The 25,291-nt window shown below is 36.5% G+C and overlaps 4 protein-coding genes across 12 annotated transcripts; 2 read left to right on the top strand and 2 right to left on the bottom strand.

Annotated features, from left to right (window-relative positions):
- Nucleotides 1-52: 52 nt before the first annotated feature.
- Nucleotides 53-9,379, bottom strand: LOC106176371 (protein CREG1-like). 6 transcript variants are annotated; one of them, XM_024077098.2, is made up of 6 exons: nt 9,231-9,379; nt 3,131-3,312; nt 2,388-2,560; nt 2,010-2,120; nt 1,611-1,701; nt 53-957 (listed from the first exon to the last, which is right to left on the bottom strand). In XM_024077098.2, exons 2-6 carry the CDS (start codon nt 3,297-3,299, stop codon nt 851-853), a joined length of 651 nt encoding a protein of 216 aa, XP_023932866.2. In that variant the 5' UTR covers nt 3,300-3,312; nt 9,231-9,379; the 3' UTR covers nt 53-850. The 6 variants fall into 6 exon arrangements, with proteins under 6 accessions (XP_023932866.2, XP_013414183.3, XP_086863988.1 ...); XM_013558729.3 differs by lacking the exon at nt 9,231-9,379 and adding an exon at nt 6,937-7,054; XM_087007862.1 differs by lacking the exon at nt 9,231-9,379 and adding an exon at nt 6,910-7,050.
- LOC147762877 (uncharacterized) lies at nt 5,204-6,421 on the top strand. Its single transcript, XM_087007920.1, has one exon. The coding sequence runs from the start codon at nt 5,204-5,206 to the stop codon at nt 6,419-6,421; it is 1,218 nt and encodes a 405-aa protein (XP_086864046.1).
- Nucleotides 9,380-10,399: 1,020 nt separating the features above from the next.
- Nucleotides 10,400-14,143, top strand: LOC106165860 (MORN repeat-containing protein 5). Of its 2 annotated transcripts, none has more exons than XM_087007864.1 (5): nt 10,400-10,617; nt 11,797-11,944; nt 12,930-13,041; nt 13,383-13,514; nt 13,732-14,143. In XM_087007864.1, exons 2-5 carry the CDS (start codon nt 11,852-11,854, stop codon nt 13,818-13,820), a joined length of 426 nt encoding a protein of 141 aa, XP_086863990.1. In that variant the 5' UTR covers nt 10,400-10,617; nt 11,797-11,851; the 3' UTR covers nt 13,821-14,143. The 2 variants fall into 2 exon arrangements, with proteins under 2 accessions (XP_086863990.1, XP_013399678.1); XM_013544224.2 differs by lacking the exon at nt 10,400-10,617 and adding an exon at nt 10,940-11,054.
- On the bottom strand, nt 13,654-19,091 carry LOC106165859 (geranylgeranyl transferase type-2 subunit beta). Of its 3 annotated transcripts, none has more exons than XM_013544223.3 (10): nt 18,953-19,091; nt 18,607-18,674; nt 18,221-18,328; nt 17,594-17,791; nt 17,154-17,259; nt 16,695-16,747; nt 16,382-16,492; nt 15,762-15,873; nt 15,122-15,285; nt 13,654-14,815 (listed from the first exon to the last, which is right to left on the bottom strand). In XM_013544223.3, exons 2-10 carry the CDS (start codon nt 18,607-18,609, stop codon nt 14,678-14,680), a joined length of 993 nt encoding a protein of 330 aa, XP_013399677.2. In that variant the 5' UTR covers nt 18,610-18,674; nt 18,953-19,091; the 3' UTR covers nt 13,654-14,677. The 3 variants fall into 3 exon arrangements, with proteins under 3 accessions (XP_013399677.2, XP_086863985.1, XP_086863986.1); XM_087007859.1 differs by having other exon boundaries at nt 18,963-19,053; XM_087007860.1 differs by having other exon boundaries at nt 18,983-19,001.
- Between the last annotated feature and the right edge of the window lie 6,200 nt (nt 19,092-25,291).

Below are 25,291 nucleotides of genomic sequence, written 5' to 3'. Positions count from 1 at the left end.
CTCTTGCATTTGAGATAAAATGGTATATAAAATAACTACACACCAAGGCAAATTAACAGGACGTATGTCAGATGATTTAATATTATAAATCAATAAACGAATAAATCACATTTTGATATAAGGTTAACATAGAATTTATGTATGCAAGTACCCAGCATTTTGCATTGTTAGGTACATGTTACATGCTGGGTATACATAATAATTCAATATGAACAAAATGGGACAGCATATCAGTTATAAGACCAATGAATCAAGTGCAATTATCTGTACAAAATACAAAGATATTTCAATTTTAAAAACATTGAGGTGACAGGGTGAGTATTTATATTCTTATAATATTTAGTATATTCTATAAACTATTATAATCAGGCCAGTATTAGTGTGGCCAGCAAAGGAAACCATTATAGCAGTACACATCAGCTCCTAATGTACCTTTAAAATCCTTTACTTCACTGATTGAAATCTTGTTATTATCACCTGCAAACAATTATTTGTGAAAAAATTGCTTCTTAAAAGTAACAGAAAATCACTTTATTTTGATTTTAGTTGCAATTAATACTCATATTTTGATTTTTGGTAACAAATGTAACTTAACATTATGAAAAATATCTATAAACCCTCCATAAATATATAATAGAAGAAACAGAGTATAAGTAACAACATCATTAGATAATCTTTGTGATCAACGCTACTCCAGCAATTCTAAGCAAATATTATATCAAATTCTTTAAAACAATTGAAAATAAACATTACAAAATGAATGAAACTTTGTATCAGCAAAAGATATTGCCATCTTTATAGAAAGCACCAGCCTAAAAATACCTTGACAAAGTTTAACTGCTCAGATAAATTAAGGAAATTTAATTTTGTAATAATCTTCTGCAGGCACGATTACAGCTCCTCCAAAGTAATCTATAATCCAAACTGAATTTACCATCAGCTCATAGATTTTCCAGTCTGAAGATGAAAAAAAATTGATTAAAAATTAATCATAAATACACGTATCTTTGACATGAGGATTACTGTAGATCCAAGCCCAGAGGAATTGTGTAAAAGAAAGGGAAAATGGACTAGGACTATATTAAAAAAATTCATTACATACATACATACAGGGTTTTGATGTGAATACACAGTGGCAGATTTAGGGGGGGGGGGGCTGACCCCCTCCTTCAAATTCTGGAAAAAATCACACCAATATTCCCTTCTTAATATTAAAATTTTGAAGAGCTGAATCATAGTTCTAAACTGCTCCAAATGGCACCATTTGCCTTCCAAAACACTGAACCCCACACCAAGGGGGCAAGGGTCGGCTTCGCATCAGAGACCTGTCATTCTAAAAAAACTGGACCCCCCTTCATATATACTGAATAGACTGCAGTTGTAGCTTACGTCGAAAGCTTGGCAGTTGCGGATTTAGAGGGGGTGTCGGGGAGAGGGGGGGGGGTCGACTTCGCATCCGCGGATCCCTCTCCCCCCCCTTCAAATAATCCTGGATCTGCCCCTGATACAATGTGAAATTGTGAACATTCTCTACACAAAAAGTATCACTCTACACATTCTAAAATGGCGTGGAAAATTATGGATAAAATTGGGGAAACATTCTTCCTTACTGTGCCCAACAGGCCAGTCCTTCATCTGCGGGTGCCTGGCAAACAGTGAGGTTTGAGCAAACATAACATCCTTGGGGTCTACTGGCTCCATCTACAATATACAAAAGTCATTTTGTCACGGCAAGGTGCAAGCAAATATCACTGGAATCTACAGGCACTATATTCAATATATCACACATAAATGTATGTATTTTCAAACAAAGTAGTTTTATGAGTCAATCGAATAATATGCAACTTCTGTTGCACCTTGGCATAATTATTATCACAGAAAAGTGGCTTTGGAAAATCCCATTTTTACAAATCCAACAAAATCTTCTAGCCAAATTCTTTGAACCAATGGCATGCTACGACTTATAGGTCAAAGTAAATTACAAGTATTGCAGGGATAATCACACCTACTTTTCCTGACAGAGTAATTTGGGCACATGTTGGTAGCTCTGGATCCATTCCTTGTTTAGAACACAGATTACTTTCTGCCTCAGATAATGTCAGGGAGAATGCATTGTTATTCTAAAATTGAGAAATTAATCGGGATTATCAAATTGCTACACTATTCTATTTTTTCTTCTTTAATCACATCTCTAAAACAAGAATACTCCAATTCTTACTGAAACTTTTCAACTGTAACAAGAAAAGCACAGCAACCATAGAGGTGCATACTAAGGTAAGAACATTTCACAATTCTATGTAATAATTCTGAATCACAAACACAAATTAACTACATCAATTGTAAAAAAAGACCCCAATGTTTGATAAATTAACAGAAAAAGATTGTACCTTCACCATTCTATAGACAGTAGACATATCAGAGATATAAAAGAATGGCCTTCCTGTGCTCTTGTTAAGAGGGCCATCAGCAAACGATTGTAGCACGCCGAAGGGAGTGACGTGGTCTCTCTCTGAGATGCCTGACAACACACCCCAGTCAGCATAATGTGCTATGTAGCGGGCTGAGAACAAATGTACTTCCATATAAATATTTCAATTTATTTAAATACTATGCAATATTTATTTCTCGTCAAATTCGAATATAGCGCAAATGAAGATGGAAAGTTAAATTTGCAGTGTCAACATTTGTATTAACATTGGTACTACTTCCCACAATGTCTTAGAGAGAAATAGTTAAATTGAGGTCTGTTGCTGGATGTATCCATTAATTCTAACAATTATTCTAAGCTAAATAAAAGGAAGATATCTGTGGACAGGAAATGTATTTGCCTTTATTTTTGCTACTTGCAGTATCAGACAAACAACCCCACATACAATGTACTGATCCAATGTTTTGACTGTATGGATTGATAGGGGAGATTCTTCAGTCATTCACTTTCCTTGACATATTTGAAAACAATATTTTAAATCACTACAACCAGCATAAATACGTGCTATGATTCTACAGACAAACATGTAAGTCCTTCTGCAAACAAAAACAATTAATAACCAAAATGAAAATACAATAAAATAAACACAAATCAGAAGACAACATTAAACTGTACATAAAAAAATTAAACTAAAACACCCACCTGTTAAAGTCCTATTTCTCCATGATGGGGGAGTAGGCCAAGTAGATGATTCTTGTGCATAATTTAAATCCTTGCTCCCATTTTCTTTGAATATTACTTTTCCACTGAATACCCAGCCAGGACAGGTAAGACAAAGAAAAATGACTGCGTGTTTCAGGGCCATTATCATAGTGACTTAGTGACTGGAATAGAGAAAATATTGCAGCTTAAAGGGATAATAAATCTTCGTATGAGATCTATATTTCACAATAAAAACATTGTGAACAACTCATAGAAATATAATCTATTCTGTTGTACAAGAAAAACGGCAGTTATAGCTATTATTCTGATATCTTAGCTTGTCTTCAGACCATGTGATCTCCACTGATGGCTATACTCTGTTATAATCTCTTAAGAGATTTTAACAAAAAACCAGACATTTTAGAAAAAAACCAGGGACTAACTTTGAATGTAAAAATGGATACATTAACCATTGGTAAGTATGGGAAAATTGTTGTTTACTCCAGGAAAATGAATTTTTTGGCCAATACAAAGAGTTATTATCCCTTTCAGTAAGGAGCTGATACAGGACTTACAGTTACTATGCTGGTTTGAGCTGATACATATTATCTTTTTAAGTCATATCAAGTAAATACCAAGCAGAGGCGGATCCAGGATTATTTGAAGGGGGGGGATCCGCGGATGCGAAGTCGACCCCCCCCTCCCCGACACCCCCCTCTAAATCCGCAACTGCCAAGCTTTCGACGTAAGCTACAACTGCAGTCTGTTCAGTATATGTGCTTTGAAGCCTTTGACGTTGAAATCAAAGTGCTTCCAGGCGCAGGCCTTTTGAGATTTTATACTATGCTATATGGCTATATGGCTTACTCACAGGCAGGCCTGACACAGCTAATATTGTTACAGCTGACAGGTCACAGTGCTGGTCACGACATATACATACAGTGTACTTAAATTGGGCCAGGTATAATCCTTACATGTACTTCAGCCACGGCAGTGTACTGTAGGCCTACTGGTAGGCTAATGCGCCACCTAAAATCAGTGGCTCCATAAAAAGTTGCAGCGATGCCTCGAGATCTTCCCTACTACTATTGCACAAATGTAATCCTATCAGTTCACCTGGTCCACGCGCCTAAGCTGACCCGCCATTGCAACACTACCATCACCCATTTCTCTGGACGTGTGTCGAGAAGAGGAGAAACTTGTTATCTATGAACAGCTGTCAAGCGTCTGCACATGCGCGAAAAGCACACTTTTTGGAAATAAACTAAAAATGAACTTGACAGAGCCTGCCAATGTTCACCGTTTGGTTGATTTGATTTAATTTGCTTTCCAGGGACGGATCCAGGATTATTTGAAGAGGGGGTCCGCGGATGCCCGATAGGAATCAATTTGTAATCTCGTAAAAGATTGACTTTTTAAATTTTAGTTGGCAATCATCACAGCTGGAGTTTTTGGTTATTATTGGAATCATCAACAATAATTAATATAAAACGCACTGACTTGCTATGCAGAAAACCATCATGCTTGAGAGAACAGTTTCATTAGCTCTGTATGTATAAATTCAAATTACTGTTTTTCTTTTTATCAAGAGCTTGTAAAATATGTGGGTATTACCTCCAATATTTCTGTGACTGTCAGTCACCATCATCAGGGAGTAAATGACTAGGGTCATTTCACCTGGAATGAAAATCCAGGTCAACACAGAAGCTGAAAACAAGACTTATCAACAAGTTGAAGAACATCAGAAAAGAGAATAGGATTGATGATGCCACATACCAGAAGATATACCCTACAGCAGAAGTGACCCCCCGGTTCTACGCCACTCCAAAAATACACAAAAAGGACAATCCTGTCAGACCAATAGTATCCGGGATAAACTCTATTACATATGAATTAGCAAAACACCTAGCAAAATTATTGAAGCCTCTTGTCGGAAAAACAAAATACCATATACAGAACTCACAACACCTCGTTAAGCTGCTGAAAGGTATAACACTTGAAAAGGATGACACACTTGTATCTTTTGACGTTTCCGCCTTGTTCACCAGCGTCCCGTGTGATGAAGTAGTAGGAATGTGTGTGAACAGATGCCAAAAAGACACCACCTGGGCAAGTAGAACAGCATTAACACCTGAAGACATGGGCGAACTACTAGCTATGACCTTGGACACCACCTACTTTCAGTACAAAGGAAAATTTTACCAACAGACCTATGGAGCAGCAATGGGTTCCCCCCTGTCACCAGTCATAGCTAATATCTTCATGGAAGAATTTGAAATGAAAGCACTCCAAACAACACCCAACCCACCTAAGTTCTGGGGAAGATATGTTGATGACACAGGAGTCGTATCCAAGAAGACGCATGTGCAGGCACTGTTTGAACACATTAATGCACAACACCAAAGCATACACTTCACAATAGAAGAAGAAAATGTAGAAGGTTCTCTGCCAATGCTAGATGTAAAGATGACCAAAGACAAAGAACGGATTAAAACCACAGTGTACAGGAAAGCCACGAACACAGATCACTACTTACAGTGGTCGTCGCATCATCCAACCTCGCAAAAACTTAGTGTACCAGCTTCACTTTTCCACCGATGTGAGACCGTGATATCCGATACAGAAGACAAACAAACAGAAAGGAAGAAGATTGAAAAAGACCTGTTAGCATGTGGATATCCAAAATGGGCACTAAAACAAGGGGAAAAAAGAGGCAAGAACAGACATGACAAAGAAAAGGATGCAATGGGCCTCATTGAGGGTGCAAAGCAGAGTATAGTGTTACCATACTGCCAAGGTCTGTCAGAAAAACTAAGCCGGGTTTATAAAAAATATAACATCAAACTCCACCATAAGCCAGGTTGGACGCTGAGACAAGCACTAGTGAAGCCCAAGGATCCTCTAACCCAAGGAGAGCAATGTGGTGTGATATATTCAGTCAAATGTGGAACCTGCCAAGGAGAATACATTGGCGAGACAGGAAGACCATTAGCCACAAGAATGAAAGAACACAAAGACTCAGTGGCCAAAAACAACTGGAAATCAGCCCTTGGAGAACATACCTGCAAACATCCAGGTCACCACATAGACTTTGACAGCCTGAAAGTGATAGACAGGGAAAACTGGACATTCCAAAGAAAAATAGCAGAAGCTGTACACATCAGGACCAAACAACCAGACCTGAACAGACAGGGGGGGTATGATTTACCAGCTATCTACCTCACGGTGCTCCAGAGGGATGCAGAGGAGCCCCGGGGGGAGCAAGTAACAGTTACAACACAAGGCCAGTGATTAGGGGCAATTGACCTGGATTTTCATTCCAGGTGAAATGACCCTAGTCATTTACTCCCTGATGATGGTGACTGACAGTCACAGAAATATTGGAGGTAATACCCACATATTTTACAAGCTCTTGATAAAAAGAAAAACAGTAATTTGAATGCATCATGCTTGACCTATTAATCACATGCCATAAGCTAAAATTGATGTTTTTGTAGATATTACAGTCTAAAACACGCCAAAATCGTCTGCGTGACCTCGTTCTCGGCACGACGTTGTGCTCCTCTGCTAATTGTCTGGTCATTATCGTTCACAGATTATCTTCCTTTTTAATTCAATTAAATGTGATGTCATGCAATCATTCTTACGAGTTATACAAAATCAAGAGAGATGATCTCCAAAGAGGGAATTACTTTTAGTACGCGTATAATGATAATTTTGGTATTTTGTCTCTTTTTCACACAGTACACTTCAATAAATTTTGCACTGCCAGTACCTACATGTACATGTTTTGGTTTTCTTCGTACCTAAGAAGTTGCAGACTTCTTGTCCACCCCAAATGTGGAATACACATAGCCCAGGTGTTAACATGTATGCCTCGATTCTACAGGTAGTGTGCATCGAAAGGTTCAATTCGGGACACAAATCAGCTCGAGGCAAAAGTAGCTAAATTTACAAGATGCACAGGTGTGAAAACAACATATATCTTTATTATACTGATAGGCCCCATATCTTGGGTTATTTAAATCGACAGAGGTGTGAGGCGTAAGCTACGCTGGTGCATGAACAGGTTGGACAGGTGTAAAAAAAAACGATGTGAAATGCTTCAAAGCTTTTTCTATATGCAGACAGTATTGTAGTTAAAATTTCCAAAGTGAGCAGAGCCGAAAAACCTGGCACACCATGACTTGAATGTCCTCAAACGAGTCCTTGCGTCACTCGATTCCATCGCCACCAAGCGTGTGTACCTGTGTATCTCAAACTTCATTTACACCTGTATGAAAGATCTGTCACACCTGGCACCAAAAAGTATCGTACGTAACATCGATTAGACGCACAACCTTGAGCGCACGAAATCATCCTGTTTCCAGCGTGTTAAAATGAACATACAACCAGCGCATGAAATCATTTCTGAACATGTTCAAAACATTTAATCTCCCTCCGGGTATGCGAACACACCCAACATTTACTTGCGTACTCGAGGCATATATACGACGTACACACACTGGACAATAGAAGTGTCACCCCAACTGAACCAATACTTTGGGGGAGATAAATGACTGTTGAATGATATGCTCCTGGTATCATTTTATTAACCTCAAATTTTACAAAAGACACGGTTCTGACTGAACAATTCAACTGTATTGATATTCTGACCTTGCTTATATTCCTCCTCTTCAGGCTAATAACTTTGATTACTCTGATTCAGGGGGTGACACTTCTATTGTCCAGTGTGTGTAAGAATACCTTGTGTTTTTCTGCGTATGTGCAACTTATTCATACGTTGGTGCTATACGCTAGGTGTGACAGTGCCTTAAGAAACATGCAAAAATCAATAAATTGTAATTAAAGTTTTTTTAGAAAATAGTCTATAATGACTTTTGGGCACATTAATTATAATTTTAACCAGATATCCCTTTGATTACGACATGCCTTTAAACAGATGAAGTGCGACAATATATCTAATAAAAATGAAAAACGCCAATTTCTACAGAAATAAGCAAAATTCCCTGCTACATTGTAGTGTTGCACAATGAAGATACCGTGTATACATGTACAGTACATTTACCGGTAGCTTACACAAATCATGAACGCCGAGATATTTTATTGCAGCAGGAACTTGAGGGTAATCGACTGTTGCATCATGCACAGGGACATGTCACCCTGGGACATGTGGTCATTCGTTAACTAATTCATGGTATGGTGATATTTAGGGATATTCGGACCACGCTGCGCTGATAAATTCTCTGAAGTTGATGACTCCCCAAACCCATGTTATGACCGCTTATCGCAATCACAAAATGAGACCCAGTCTGGATATTGTTGGATAATGACAAAGTACTGTACTAAGCAGAAAATAACCGGAAAGTATACTAAATATTCAAATGAACATTTGAATGAAATTGCATATAAAATCGATAGTTATAGCACATCAGAAGAAAATACAGACCAGTTGAATAAAGTGAACAGGGTAGAAAATATTACTGAAGAGAAAATCTCAATACATGTACGACACATACGAAGCCAGAATATAAGTTCGCGCCCACGACAAAATATTACCGTATGATTTTTTTCCGGAATTCGAACTTTTAAGGAACAAATGCAAACGGGGTTGGAGAAATTTCTGCTGGCGATTCTCACTGTCGTATCTAGTAGCCGTTAACGACTGATATTGTTATCGGGCCGTCACTGGGCCATGGCACGGTTGACTATTAACCAGTTATGTAACCTGATCATTATATGTGGTGTACAACACATTCACATATATTATATAAGCCACTGCGTAAACAAACTGTTTTACAAACAAACTTGTCTGATTTTTCATAACATTGCGGAATATTGAGCAAAAACGCACCACTAGTGTATCTATGTTATGTACTGTATCTAAATCAATTATTAATCCAGGCAAACGCAGATCGTGTGGTTTTTACATTTTTGGAAAAAATATACAAGAGAGATATCAAATTCAATTAAAAAAGGAAACAGTTAAAAGGGTATATCGTAGAAATCTGTAATCGGTGCCTATAATCAGTATGGTTGTATTTTCAAACCTCGCTTTTTTATAAATAAATAAATAAATAAATAAATAAATAACACTCACCAAATCTTCCGACGCTCGTGTATTTAAACAAAATCGCCCACAATACCGCTTAGTTTCGTATGGGCCCCGGTCGTGCTTTGAGTGTCAGAAAGAGTCGAACTTCAGGGATAGGTGACCCGTTATCAAAGATCAAACTCGCGATAACGTCGTGGCTGCAGATCTGTCGCTGGAGGTTGTCTTGTGACCCTGCGACATAAAATATCTGTCAATGGCCTCATTCTCAAAGCAAGATGTTTGCACTACATTATGCAGCATGACGTGCCTAGCAGTAGGCCTACGTAAACACCCCCTAAATCAGAGTAATCAAAGTTATTAACCTGAAGAGGCGGAATTTAAGCAATGTTAGAATATCGACACAGTTGAATTGTTCAGTCAGAACCGTTCCTTATGTGAAATTTGATGTTAATAAAATGATACCAGGAGCATATCATTCCACAGTCATTTATCTCCCCTAAAGTATCGGTTCAGTAGGGTTAACACTAAGGCTCTATTCCCATAGATTTTAGATCGATCTATCCCCGCGGGGAGTCTCACTAGATTACTTTCAGATAATCCGACTTAAATGTCCGTCCCGCCTACTACAAGCTGTTAGGGGGGGAATTAACTTTCGTGTCCGCCCGGCTGACAGCTATTTAGCGTGAACCCCCAGGGAGTTAGGTCGATCTAAAGTAGGTCGATCTAATCTATGGAAATGGGGTGTAATATTGTCCAGTGTGTACTGGTAGTGCACTGACTAAATCATCACAATGTGCGTCAAGATTCAAGTTTTTTTTATTTAAATGCAAGGTCATTTGAGGTTAGGGCTATCATACACTGGCCGTGGATAAGAAACGCGACATCTTCCTTTTATCCCATTATATTTTCGGGTAAATGTTGCCTGTTGTTCTCTGAATCCGCGATAAACTACTATAAATAGCTTATGTTGACAGCAACTTGAAAACAGTCCATTATAACTGCGAATCTCGTGAACTGTCACTATGGAAGCATTTGTCCTCATATTGGGTGTGCATGCACTTAAACGCCCGGTGTTCGAAAAAATATACCATTCGTCTTTTAACGGCGTTTAATACTGTTAAAAAACAGTGTTGACAATAATATAATTTACTTAAATATGTTTTATAAGGCCTACCACCCATTGTCTGTGCAACAACGGTCACAGTATAAAATACAAATTTATAATGAATTAAAAATAAGTTATCAATTAAGATATAAGATTAAGGCCTAATTTGATATACAACAAACTGCCCGAGTCGTTTTTCATTGTCTTTTATGATGCCTATTATGACGGGTACCCAAGAAAGATGGGAGAACGTTTCTGTGACTACTATGGACTGAAGTCACCTGTGACAGGTATCCGTTGCCACTGATACAAGACGTTCTATACTCGGTAAGTGACATGACCCAATTTAGTGTCATCGAGCTTTTAGCTGGTTACTGGTAGTGTCCAGTGGCAGAAGAAGATATTCCTAAAACCGGAGAAACAAACAATCTCTGGCTAATTACGTGATGGTGCTGTTTCAAAACAACATGGTGCTGTTTCAAAACACCAATCATGACTATTATTATCGTAATTGCGTTTCATTTATTACATTTTTCATTTCATTTCGTTTTATGTCTTTTATGTTCAATTAATAGTGGCCTACCTCCCATTTTTTTGTCTTGCTAGAATTAATTGCGATAGTTGAGACAAGTATATCGATGCACAACAATCACATATTCACATGACACATATTGATCTCGCAAAATTACGCGAGAACACCTTGACAACGTAAACAATATGGAGTACACTGGCAGCAGTTACGAAGGAGAGTACAAAAATGGACGGTAATTACACCTTTTCAGAATCTTTTGAAAGCTGATTTGTATTTTCATATGCTGAAACACATGTCAGTGTCTAAAATGTGTTTTCTGCAGTATTTGTTCCCATTATTTTGGCATCCTAACCCCTGTGCTGGCGACTGACTGACCGATTATACTATCATTCGAAGGGGAAGCAAACAAGTCTTAAAGGCATAATCAGAAGAAAGAATCAGTTTCTAATTTTCTACAAGTTAATATAACAATGCTAAATTATAGCCAATCAGTCGAAAGTGGGAATTAATGAGTGTGTCACATCAAAGTATCACCGGGATTATCAGAAGCTCATACCCCAGAACATGTATTTTGGCTCATGTATGTATATATGTGCATAGATGCTCATAATTAAAAAAAAAAAAAAAAAAAAAGATAAGAGAAAACTTCTTAAAAATGTTTTGCGTGTTTTTTACTTAAATGATTTCAGTTTAATACTCTTTGTCAGCTTTCCCAGAAAGCATTTATAAATTGTATATGCATTTATTTATTCATTTATTTACTAGTGTTATAGTAAAAAAAACTTGCTGTGCTGATAAGACACCTAATAAATATAATTGTTTTTGTCTTATATGGTATATTTTATCCCAAATTTAGCAAACTGATTTTTTTCCATTAAGTATTCCCATGAAATAATTTCATTACTTTGAGTCCCAATTTATTATAAGATTTACATCTTTCTATTATATAACCAGTGCAATTACTTTTTTTTCAGTTTGGAAGGAAAGGGGAAATACACTTTCCCTACTGAGACCAGATATGAAGGTGACATGAAGGATGGTATGTTCCATGGCAAGGGGACACTCTTCTTCCCAAATGGAAGCAAATTTGTGGCAGATTGGGAGAACGGAGTAGCTACACAGGTGGGGAGTTTTTTAGATGGTGATAACAGTGCAGCATTACTGGTACAGTACATGCAGTAGTAGATTGGTTGCCACACAAAATCATGGTATTCAATCGGTGGCATCAAAAAAAAAAAAAAAAAGGAAATTGCAATGCTCTTGCCTTTTCTCTTACTAGTAGTATGTATTTTTTTCTTGAAATGCTAGCAAGCACTCTGCAATGTAAATAAATAGACCAATGAAAAGAGAGAGAGAGAGAGAGAGAGAGAGAGAGAAACATAAATAGAAGACTTGACGGTTATAATGCTAAGGAAATATTAGCACAAGGTGTATATGATGACCCCATCCTCTTTTTCTGACCCTGTACAAAGTTGCACTTGTTAACTTAACAGAAATATCAATAATTCATATCAGCCACTTACAATATATGAAACTTGTTAAATTTAAATACAAGATGTAGCATTTAATTGAAATTAAAAAGCAAGGTACCAGTACATGTAATGTAATGTATTTTTGACGTAATATTGAAACGTAAAGGGATAATAACTCTTCACATAACATCTATATCTCACAATAAAAACATTGTGAACAACTCAGAAATATAACATATTCTGTTATACCACAAAAACAGCATTTATACTATTATTCTGATATCTGAGCTTGTCTTTAGACCACATGACTTCCAGTGATGGCTATACTCTGTCATAATCTCTTAAGAGATTATAACAAATAAAAAAAAAACTTTTTAGAATAAAAAACCCAGTGACTTACTTTGAATGTAAAAATGGATTCATTAACCATGGGTAAGTATGGGAAAATTGTACAGTGTACTCCAGGAAAATTCATTTTTTGGACAAAACAAAGAGTTATTATCCCTTTAAACTTCTTAGTATTAACTTGCTTATACAATGATTGTACCGATTAAAGTAATGATGAGCAAATGCTGGAACAGCATGATTACTTTGTTTTAAAATACAGGAGATTTTTTCTTTGTTTTTGTTTTTAGGGCAAGTACACCTTTGCTGATGGTCTGGAGTTTGATGAGGAAGACTGGGAATACTGTGATGGATATGACAGGAGGTTTTATACAGAAATTTGTAATGGACTTCAGCCTGCTGGTATGCCCATTTCAATCTTTTTTTTGACATTTTTTTTTTAGGAAAACTGCTTCACACAGTTAGTAGGATGTTCATATTCTTCACATCTATGTCCCTGTGATCATTATAAATGGAGTAAAGCCACTTCTTCCAAAGTTGCCACTGATATTTTGGTTTTCCTTTCTTGAGATAGACAGAATCTATAAACACATTGAAATGTTAATTTGTAAATCATTAGGAAGAAGACCACACTTTTTTGACTGACAGATGGAGATGTATTTTCACCTTGATAAGACCAAACTAAACAGATGGAGATGTATTTTCACCTTGATAAGACAAAACTATCTCTTTTTTAATTTTAGGCCGATCTCAACTGACCAACAGAGTTCCACCTAGGGACATACCCGAGGGCTGTTACGACTGTGGGGACGGCTTTTATAACCCAGTCACAAGAGTTGTAATAGACTACAATCACAAGTTTCTTCGAAATGCAGGTGAGGGTTGTCAGGTCCAAAACAGGATAGAAGGTTACAAAGGCATATGATCATCACTTAATTCTACTTATTTATTCGTCTTTGCTTCTTTAATTATGGATGTCACCCTGTTAACTAAGGCATCAGGACCAACTGTTGATCATTTGTTAATATAAGTTTATTTTTCCAAGATATCAGAACATAACATTATAAACACCTGATAATCTTTCTTTTCCAGATGATGATGAACATGACTGGATAGTGAAAACGTGTAGAAAGGGTTGGGATGAGTACGTGGGATATCAACAGCCAAAGTATGAAGCTTAAATATATCATCATGGTGCAATGACTCATTCTGTATAAAGACTCTTTTTGTAATTTTTTTTTTCTGAAAAAATAAAATTCACGCCAAAGCGTGGCAGACATGTATGCTGAACTAAAGAATATTTAATTTTGTTCATTTTAACTTTATTATCAGACATCATGCAGGTAACTTGTTTTATATGTAGCATCTGTGGTACAATTATATTGTCATTACTGAACCATCATCAACATCAATTATCCTTTAATTCTTATATCATTATTGCATATCCATTGGCCTAAAAAATTTAACTGTAAATGTGTAAATAAAACCATCGTAATCACAAACTGTTCTTATTTGTGTATTTCTTTTTCTTGACCTGTAAATATGTTAAACCATGACTGCATTATATCAGCCATACTAAAGTTATGGCAATAATTGACTCGAATATTGGAATGGCTATTAATGGAACTGAACGGGATCGCTGCAGAAAATTGTTTTGATATTTAGGTATATGTTCTTGTTGTAATAGGTCCTTATTATTACTAAATATGCCCCTTACCCCCAATGTTCACTTATTTAAACGAATGTTACCTAGTTTCACTGTTATACTATCCAAGAGTTTTGACATAGTTTTTCCAATATTTCATCACTTACACAACAACTACATTGTATGTATTAACTACTACAGCACATGAGATGCATGACAATTAGAGCATGCAATCACCACAAGTTTTTGTAACGACCTGTGTTACTGAGAATCAGGTTTTACAGCTTAGGCCTGTCCTTCAGAAGCAGTTAAAATATGACAATTACAATAACTGCAGGGACACCCCTATCTCTTTTCTAACAATGACATTCACGGTTATGATGACATCAACAATTACAGTAACTGCATGGACACTCCTATCCTTTTTATAACGTCCTCTGGCATACAAAACACTGGGTTAACACCTCTGATCTGTCTTTCTCCCAGGAGAGACAGTCCTGCTATGCCAAACAAGGTGTGAAAGGGATCCACCTGGAATTACAATTAGAACATAAATATATAAATACACTTAAATTCAAATTGAACTTATTGGAGTATTTTCATTAAGTTTTAATTTTAACCGATTCTAATATGTCTTTTAATATTTTATTGTACTTACACTATAAATATGTGTGTGTGTGTGTGTATGTATGTGTAAGTATGTGCGTGTGTGTGTAAGTGTGTGTATGTGTGTCTTTAACCACTATCTTCCCAAGGTAATTTTTAAAAAATTCAAATAAGGTACATAATTTATTCATATAAATGTGACCTGAATTATGTACACAATATTCCACTAACCATATCTCCTGGCCTATCTGCAAACCCTCCTGTCTCTTCATCTTGACAGGCCAGTATAAATCTGACCAGTTTATCCCTGTCTATCCAGTGGAGTCTGCCTATTATCTTCAAAGATGCTAGAACCCACCATGAATAACATACGTCGGGCAGCTTCTCTGGTCTACCTAGAATGAAAAGTCAAAATAAAACCATGACATAAAATTCATCTACTTGTCTCTGATTTCAGTAGCCTGCTTGAAACCTTTAGCAAAATTATGACCTTTCATGAAACTTGAAACTTAAAACTTCCCCTTAATCAAGGTATACACAATCCAAAAATACTGAGAATACTACAACTTAAACTTCTTCCAAAAATTTCTTTTTTTCATATATAGTCAGAATATAATATAATATACAAGTCTCTATCTCCATTAAAAGAGATACTCAAATTTAGTAACTTAGAACTGAAAAATGAATGTATAAATGCTATTGCTAATTTTGTACTTGGTTTTGGCTGTGGTTTACCTTGAAGGGATAAAAGAATAGTAACAACATATCCAGGGAAAACAATTTCTTTTTCCTATATTTACAAAGAGTGCCTTTTTTAGACTACCCTTTTTGACGCCATAAGTCATTCTCACTCCACACATAAGGAACCTACCATTTAAGCCACCAGAGGGCAGCTGTCTCTCACACAGCCACCAGCCCAGCATGTCAGCCTGCACATGGTGGAGTCTGTTTAATATGGACAGCATCCCAACACAGCAGTAGATCTGAGCAGAAAAATATTAACACAAAGTAATTACCCACCTTAAATAAATTAGTTAAAGATAAACTATCCACGTTTGAAAATGTCCCTTAGTCATATCTTGAACCCAGTCTCCAAGGTCATACTTCCAATAATTTAAACTGCCATGTGTTCATTAATGAAAATTATCAAACAAGCTGAAATATTTCCATACCGTTAGCTTACTGCCAACCTGGGCGAAGGCCTTCATCAAACTGATGTGAGTAGATGCTGACACTCACTGACCGCTAGGTGGTATAGCGGCCAGTGTTTGATAATTTTTATTTATGATTCAACTACCAAGCTAATGAACATTTTTGCCATGTGTTAATCTATTAATGTGTGTATTCAGTGAGAGTCCCGTACACATTACCATAGTTTCATTGTGAATGCAACCTAAGATGCACCATGTTGGGGTCTTTTGTTCTCGGCATCTCAAACATGGAAGTCACATATGAATGGCCAGTTAGTCAAACAAGGTGTCTATTACTTACTTGTCCAGAGTGAGATTCACTCCCTGGTCTACAGCCAAATCCACCGTCAAAGTTCATGCATGAGAGCACATAATTGACTGCCTTGTCTACATTGATGGCATCAATCTTTTTCTGAAATAGAGTACATAATCAAAATAATTGTAATACTGTATCCAATCTTGATTTTGGGACTTGATTGAATTAACTAAATTAGCATTCCTCATTTCTTAAACAAGAGTCAGAATGAGAAATGCAGGTTGAAACCTCACTTGTATCTAGTCATTTTAGTGAAAATCAGGTTTATCTGCCAATCCTGTAACAAGACGCGACTCACCAGAAGTGCTAAGCATGCTACAGCACAGAAAGAAAACCGTGTATCAACCTCACCTGTAAAACAAACCAGTATTGAATGTACAATGGTTTAACAAATAAATGAAAAATAACTGAAAATATTAAAGTGACTGTACCTAAGTTATATCTACTCCAGCATTTGACAAACATTTTGAATTCTAAATTGAGCAAAGTACCACAATTCTTTCATATTTGCAAGTGAATAATTAACCTATGTGTGTCCTTTGCTGGAAAACATAAATTTTGTGAACTTAATAGGATAGCTGCAAAGATATTATTGTAATTATTTTCTCCAACTTATCAATGGAACACCATTAAAAAACTAACCTGAGGTGAAAAATCACCAACTGGCAGTTTTTACCCTAAATATGATAATTATGAATTCAACCTCAAAAAAGTATGTTTAAATGTGGCCAGGTATTATAACCCTAGATTTTAATACCCCATTTGTCCCCATAGAAACTGCCATCTGGCTGCTGCAGGCTGGATACAAATTCTATTATTTTTTCTACATTGACAGAAGACATTTCATCATACAGGGATAAAATCTGGAAAATAAAACCCAAATAGCTTTTAAAATTTAAATGTTTGCTATTAATATTATTATTTTGCTTATAAAACTGAATTATAGTCTACAAACACAAATTAATTGTTAAAAATGGTAAGAATTAATGAATTCAAAACATGTTGCATTTTCTGCACTCAAACTCATTGACAAGATGCAATTTGGATACAATTTTGAAAATCAATTCACTGTCAAACAGAATTTTTATATTATCACCTAAACTGTACAAAGTAAAATTATATAAGAGATGGGGATCACGGCTGATACTGGCACCAATATTTGTGTAAGTAAATATTAAGTTAAAATTATAAACTCACCTGGACTGCACTAAGTGTGTATAACAGATGGGGATCATGGCCAATACTGGCACCAAACCCACCACACTCGTGTTGGCATCCTTTGACAAAGTCCAGCACCTCTTCCCTGCTCATTCTGTCCAGACTGCCCATCAAGTCCATCACAGTCAGCCCCCAGTATATGCCACTCATTCTCAGGTACTCTGTCATGACGTACTCCTACATATGCAATATTATAGTCGCATGGATGGTCACAAATTCAGTGAAAAAAATTAATCAATTATAATATATTCACAAACTGACAGGACTCAGAGAGCACAGACCACAACCAAGGGAATATTTAAATAGTAATAAAATAAAATGAAATAGAATTATAAGGAAAACCACATCCACCTGGAAATGCAATCACTTTTTTTTTTATCTAATTTACCGTCATTCTCAAAAATTTCATCAAAATATGTGTGCTAGTACTTTATAAGATCTTGCCCACAAATTCAACACACAATAAAATCTCCTTCAGTGGTGGAAGAATAAAATATCCATAAAAATAAACCTTCTTAAAGCACCATGCATGGATTTTGTAATTTGTAATTTGTAATTATTGACATATAATGTATTTTAGCAAGCACTGCATATATAACCACATACATATTCATCTTTCTTTGCACTGTAAGCTTCTATGTAAGCCACATGTTTATCCAACAGCAGGGTCTGGGGTGCACTGTCTTTTAACTCCACATCCTTGACTGGAGTGCCCTGAAGGTGAAAGAATACATATTAGATGCAAAAAACTTAAGGTCTTTGGCAGAACTCTCCTCTACATGTATATATCTGTTTCCAATCCGGCTGTGCTCTACATATTACAGTAAAATCATTTACATCTACTTTTGAATAGCTTTAGTTAATCTTTAGTTAATTCTCTTTGTGTGTGTGTGGGTGTGTGTGTGTGTGTGTGAGAGAGAGAGAGAGAGAGAGAGAGAGAGAGAGAGAGAGAGAGAGAGAGAGAGAGAGAGAGAGAGAGAGAGAGGGCTTACCATTATCAATGCTGGCAGTGTCACTCGAACCTCTGTTCACAGCTACGACCACATCATTCTAGCACAATCTGGAGAAAAAAGATCCCCCTCTAGTTGCAAAACATAATCAAAATTGACCTAAACTTGGTACCAAGTCGGGGAGAGAGGTGGGCAATTGCCTCGGGTGGGGAAACTACTCTGTAAAAATGCTGTATGACCGATTCCCTTGTCGTTAACTAGGAGACCTTTAATACCTTTAAAATCCTAATGGCTGCCAAATTCTGATTTTTATAATTAAGCCACACGATAAAATTAATTCAATAAAGTTTATTTATACGTTAAGGTCGACGTGATGTGTTGTACAAACCCCGAGTTACTTTGTAGGTAAGGCACCTTCAGGCTGCTGTGTCTTGTCTTGAGTACGAATGGGAGTTTAATTACCATCGATGCTGCCGTTTCCTTATCCGCAATATATTATGCTTCATCGGACTTACCCGCCAAAGTGGATTTCCCCGGAAAAATAAGCAGTATTCTAGTACTCAAGAATCATTTATCTATCCCTCTCTGCATTTGCATTCGACCTTTGATAAAATTTGTAAAGGCTGATTTTAGCTTAAAATGACCGGCCAATCATTATAACATCGACGGTCGACCTTTTATTTCCTATAAGCTCCAATGGAAATATCAATATCAGGTATCATTTTCACGCAGTGAATGGCAAAAGTTAGCATTTCGGAGATTTTGAAACCCATGAAGTGTACCTACCTTTATTCTAAAGTTTGGTGAAATTGGGAATGTCCATCTAAGAACTATAATAATAATAATAATAATAATAATAGGTCCCTAATAATGGTAATATATAGTAATAATAATAACTTCATGCATATTGAAAGGCATTAACATTCTGAGCAGTTTCTATTTGTTCAGAATTCAGTGCAGTGGATATAGTTTATCATTTTGTCACGCCGGTAATGCATGTAACTTGACAGGGAGTCCCCAATTTTAGACAGTCCGCTATCCATTCACATACAGGCAAGCCTCGCCCTAAATTTTGACCCACTTAGGCCAGGTTAACCCTAACCATTATTACTAAATAGAGGGCGTACTTTCTGTTACACGGACACCCGTTTTCTTACAACGGCAACAGGCCGATGACTATGGAAAAAACGCTTTAGATGTAGCAGGGGCTATGGATGTCAGTGAAACTGTTTACTGGCTGATGGTTTTAATGCCAATTTATGTAAACGTGAGGATAACTGCATAAAAATATTATAAATCATCAAGTAAATTTTATAAATTCAGCTACTGGCGTACATAACAAAAGCGTTCGTGCATATATCCGTGTTTTATTACATGTACAAGTATCATATGGCAGGGGTAAATGAAGATTATTTAAACATGAAGGTGACACTCGAATATGATGTGGTCCGATGGTAGAATATTACAATACGGACATTCTACATGAAATCCGTGCAAGTTAGATATTATATCGACTAGGCCTAAACTTAATAACGTGATGTACATTGTAGGCCCTATTCGTCATACATGTACAGGTACATGTACCCCCCCGTACCTGTGTCTATTTCGGTAGCATATATTTCATTTTTCTTCCCGTCTAAATAAAGTGGCGGATTGAGAGGGGGAGGGGGGTCAGATCACGCTTATTTTCCCCTCTTGGAATTAGAATTTTGACTAGCTGATTTATAGTTCTAAACCGTACCAAATGGCTTCGTTCGCCCTCTAAAATACCCAAATTTTTGGAGCCCTTTGATCTTATCCCAAGTTTCCCGTCTTTTCGTTTTATGAGTGTAAACTCCAGTTTAAATAGCGAAACGTCATAAACCACTCCACCTACATGTACAAGTGTTTTTGCAAGGTTTGTTACAATGTTCGCCTATTACTAAATGCCATTGCATGTAAACCTCTTAAAGTGAACTAACTTTAGTTTTAATTCTCCGAGTTCCGAATAAACAGCAGTTGGTTTCGCAGAAAAATAATAGATTTATATTTGAGAAACGTAGCGTGAGATGGGATGGGATAGGTCGATCTTTAAAAATTCATCTGCTCTTTGATATAGGGGAAGCTAAAATAATATACAAAATTCAGTTGTGACACTATAATTTTGTAACGGACTACCACTAACGCAAAAAGGCCACACCACTGATAAATTGAGTTGTAGTTTTCAGGGAAGAAACTGGATGAAACTATCAATAATGAAGTATCAATAATGAATATGACATTTTGAATGATTCTCAGGCACGTCACAGACTCTATGTATTTCAAAAGAGGGCATAAATTCTACATAACTGCCATGTTGAAAAAAATTCCGTTGCCAATATATAACTTGCATAAGGGACAGGACATAAGCAAATCAGATGAGAAAAACATTTTCTGTATTTGGACTGTTGTAAGAAAAAAAAGAGAGATTTGCAAACATAAATTGCATATAACAGGAAAACATCAACAACTTATTCGTGTTTGTGCATTTGGTTTTGTTTTTCCATGGTAATAAAGAAATGTTTTTATGCATTTGCACAAGTAGGGCCTACTGCTATTAGGATAGGGTCTACTTGAGTATGAAGTTTACTTAAAAATCATTTAAAGCGTATACAGTAAAATGAAATTCTATATCCATGCAGGTTTTCATTTTCATATCTCAAATTTCAGGATTTTATTATCATTATTACAATTTTATTTTTATTTATGTAACACCTTTATGAGCTCCATTAGTTTTCAAGATTCTTAGTTGTTTTGTACATGTACAGTGGTGGATTTAGGTTTCTGAAAAATATTTCACAACAATATTCCCCTCTTGAAATTATAATTTTGACTAGTTGGATGATAGTTCTAAACCGTACCAAATGGCACCATTCGCCTTCTAAAAGACCAAAAATTTTCGGGGCCCGCTGAAGGGCCCAATGGGGGTTGGGGGTTGGGGGGGGGGGGGGGGGGTCAGCTTCGCATCCGCGGACCCCCCCCCTCAATTAATCCTGGATCCGCCCCTGCATGTATATATTAAGTTAATAAAATTATTCTTATTAATATTAAGTATCGTGTGTCTATATGCTTCTTAACTGACAAATATAAACGAAATTAAAATATTAGTGAATAGTTCTAGTGTGTGTTAAGCTTATCCTGGAAAAAAGAAAGTTATTCAAAATTAAAAACCAGTATTCTTTTTTAAAAAGTTACAAGCTGTGGCTCCGTACTGTCACACTGCTTACAACCTTATTTTTGCGTATTATAATATTGAAAATAGTATGTCTTAAATTTATCCTGAAAGAAAAAAATCATTATTAAGAAATCTAAAACCAGAATTTACAAAACTTTAAGATCTTTTTGCTCGTGGCGCTGCCACTATCTATGTCTATAATATTTTATTCTAATGCATTATAAACACTATAGGCCTATGCTAAAATGATACTGTAAGAAAAAAAAAAGATTTTTAAGAAATTTAAAAACAAAATTCATACAGAGCTGTAGCACTGCAATAAAAATCTGTCTATTGATTGTTAGTGCTGGAGAGTCCATACATTTATGTATCAATATTAGGTTGACATACACTGACATGCATTAAGCGGATCGCGTTGCATTGTGGGACCGTTCACGTGAAAACAACAAAACTGTCAACAATGATCCTGCTGCACTGCAATGCTAAGATGGCGACGAGGAGGGCGGGCGTGAAAACTGGTGTGATCGCTATACTAGCTGTGGGTGCGGTCTTCGTGTTGGTATTAAGAAAACAAAGTTCAGACCTGGAAAAGGCAAGCTACGATGACCAAATTATAGTGGGTAAGGCGGCAGAAGAAACAACTCAGAGTCGTCGCACAGAAAATGTCCCTTCAACCGCAGGTGCTCGTTTTGTATATCTCATTCAAGGTACACAGAAGCGCAAGCTTCCCCAACTTACTGAAAGCCAAGATAGAGAGATCATCTGGCTAACATTCAAGGTTAAGAATGGAGATTTGTTTTATCCTAAGACAACTTGGACACAGGGAAGAAATATTCTTCTACGCGAGGCTGTGGGTAGGGCGGCTATGAGACCCGACTCCGGCTATCTTTATTACATATTCTTGGATGATGATTTAGAACTGAAGGTTATAGACGACAAAAAACGATGGTGGAAAGATAATATCCCCGCCACTCCATTTGAAAGGTTTGAAGAGTTTCTGATAGATTATGAACCGGCGGCGTCGTATGGTCCTTTGCGTAAAAATTATGTGGACGTGAATTCGCCAGTGAATATAAATTACAATTTTGACGCTGCATTTACTGCGTTTCATAAACACACTTTGTCAAGTCTCCTACCCTACATGGAAGACCTTGACAACGAATCGTGGTTCTATTCACAGTGGTTTGTAATTCTTTTGTCCACTATGTTGTACAATTCATACCGAGTGCAATGCAATTCTATTCTGGAGTACAACTCCCGCAGTCACTACGGTGCACGTAAATCTGATGAAGTCGAGTACAAAGATGCTTTAGATTTCAATGTACCGAACAAATATCTGATGCAAGCATTACGCTCCGACATAAGTGTAAACACCACTTCCAGCCCAGAATCAAAATCTCTTAAACAAATTTTTGGAGAGAAGCCTCATTACTGGCGAAGTGAAGGGACGGCTAAGAAGAAAGGAGAGATGGAATACAGATTGTCGACAAAATTTATTTTAGAAAACTTTAATCGGTCACATCCCCTAACTAAAAATATGCTAAAGTGGCGTCAGATGCCTGAGGTGAAACACATACTCTATGGTAATAGTAGGTCATATATAAAATTTTCCCACGAGCCCAATTTTATACCTGATACTGGAAAGCCGTTTATCTCATAGAAATGGTTATAATAATAAAGTGATTTTCATCAATCAACAGCAAATATTGAAATTGTTTACCTCTAATATTTCGGTCTTTCTAGAGCATTTTCAGAAAGGAATGACATAAACTATTTTAATATTAGCTGTCGATTGCAGAAAATCACTTCACTCTTACAACATTGCACAACTGATGAAATTCTTCTCTGATAAAAAATGATTGCTTTTCAAATGTAATGTCTCCGTTTAGATACAAACATGACAGGTTATTTATATCCGACAGTTAGAAGATTATTCTTGGTGACATCCTTTGTCTTCATTACACACGTTGATAGTTATACTTAATCTAGTCTGTACAGTTCTCTGATATTTCTTACATGTAGTTTTTGTAAACAGGTAGAATGTCTATCTTTTGCAAGTCACAAGTAAACAAACATTGATGAAAGTAATAAAATTATTTTAGATAATGTTTTTGTAAAACTGATTTTTGTGGAACTCACTCTCTCTCTCTCTCTCTCTCGTTAGTCCTGAGCCAGGAAACAAGGAGGTGTCAAGTCACGGGTGGACAATCCAGTAGATCGATCGGTGTCTAACTGAATTATATGAATTATATAATAATCCTTATGAATGCACCCCGCCCCCTTCTTAAGTTTTGTTCTCTAGTTTGCTGCACCAAAACGAAATCTTAGTGCCTATATGGAGGTATATTAATGCTTTTTCCCCAAAGTATGAAAGCCATTGTGTACGGCACGATCATGTGAAGCAGTGGGTTGCATCATGGTAATTGCCTGAACGCACTTCTTTTGTCGTAGCATTTAGTCCAGTCTGGTACTTGTTCTGTTATACCACACCCCACTGCGTCTCAATGCAATTTACATAAGATGGCAATATATGCCTCCCTGGTTATATAATGGCAGCCAAACCAGCATTTATTAAAGGTGATATTTATTCAAGATGCATGTAGTGGAGTGATTCTGTGCGTGCCGTCTCCGCAAAAAGGGGATCGCAGGATGTCTACCAGCTGAGATTAGTCGTAGAAATCATTATGTCCCCATGAACCACCTGCGACCAAATATACAAATATAAATAAATAAATAAAATAAAATAAAATAAAATAAAATGTTTGGGATGCTGAATGGTAGTTTTTTTATTTTATTTATTTATTTATTTATTTATTTATTTATTAAAGAACATGCTAGTAAAAAAACAGTTCTGATCTACACCCATACTTTATTTGCAGTCTGACGTACAGTGTATGGATAAACAGTTTTAGTGGTGTACATATGTGGTTACCATTCTCAAAGAGAGAAATATGAATAAAAACTCAGTTTTCTGTTTCTTGAATTGCAGTCTTCAGTTCACATAAAAATAAATGATTCACTTTAAGTAGTGCTCGCGTGCGTGTAATGTCATATGGCAGGTGCTTGCATTTACATGTACTAGCGCGCATGTCGCAATGTGATATTAATTAATATTATAAATTACACTAGATCATAAGTTTATCTTAAAACTGTAGTCGGAGTATACTCTGAATGAGCCTGTATCGGTCACACGGTGCACAATCTAACAAAATCTACGTACCCTCCTTTGTCAAGAAACAATGTATAAAAATGTTTTTTTTTTCACTGTTGTGGAGCACAGCTCGCACAACCCTTGCAAAAACAAATATAAACTACATGTATATATTTTTCAATCAGAATAATTGGCATACTTACCTCATAATGAGTCTCCTGCAATATTATAAAAATACTATAACATACTATAAAAATGTGAATTCCAAATTTCATTTGAATGGAAAACGCATAACCACTGTATAATTCGTCCATTACGTAACTCAATAAATCTGTGTCAGACACCCTAAAACCCCCTTTACACTAGACGGCGTCTTTTCTGCG

The sequence above is a fragment of the Lingula anatina genome, chromosome 3 (genome assembly GCF_051362555.1).
Source record: "Lingula anatina isolate TDL-2025a chromosome 3, LinAna3.0, whole genome shotgun sequence".
Taxonomy (NCBI): domain Eukaryota; kingdom Metazoa; phylum Brachiopoda; class Lingulata; order Lingulida; family Lingulidae; genus Lingula; species Lingula anatina.
The sequence above is the reverse complement of the archived record's forward strand: the minus strand, read 5'-3'. Positions and strand labels throughout refer to the sequence as shown.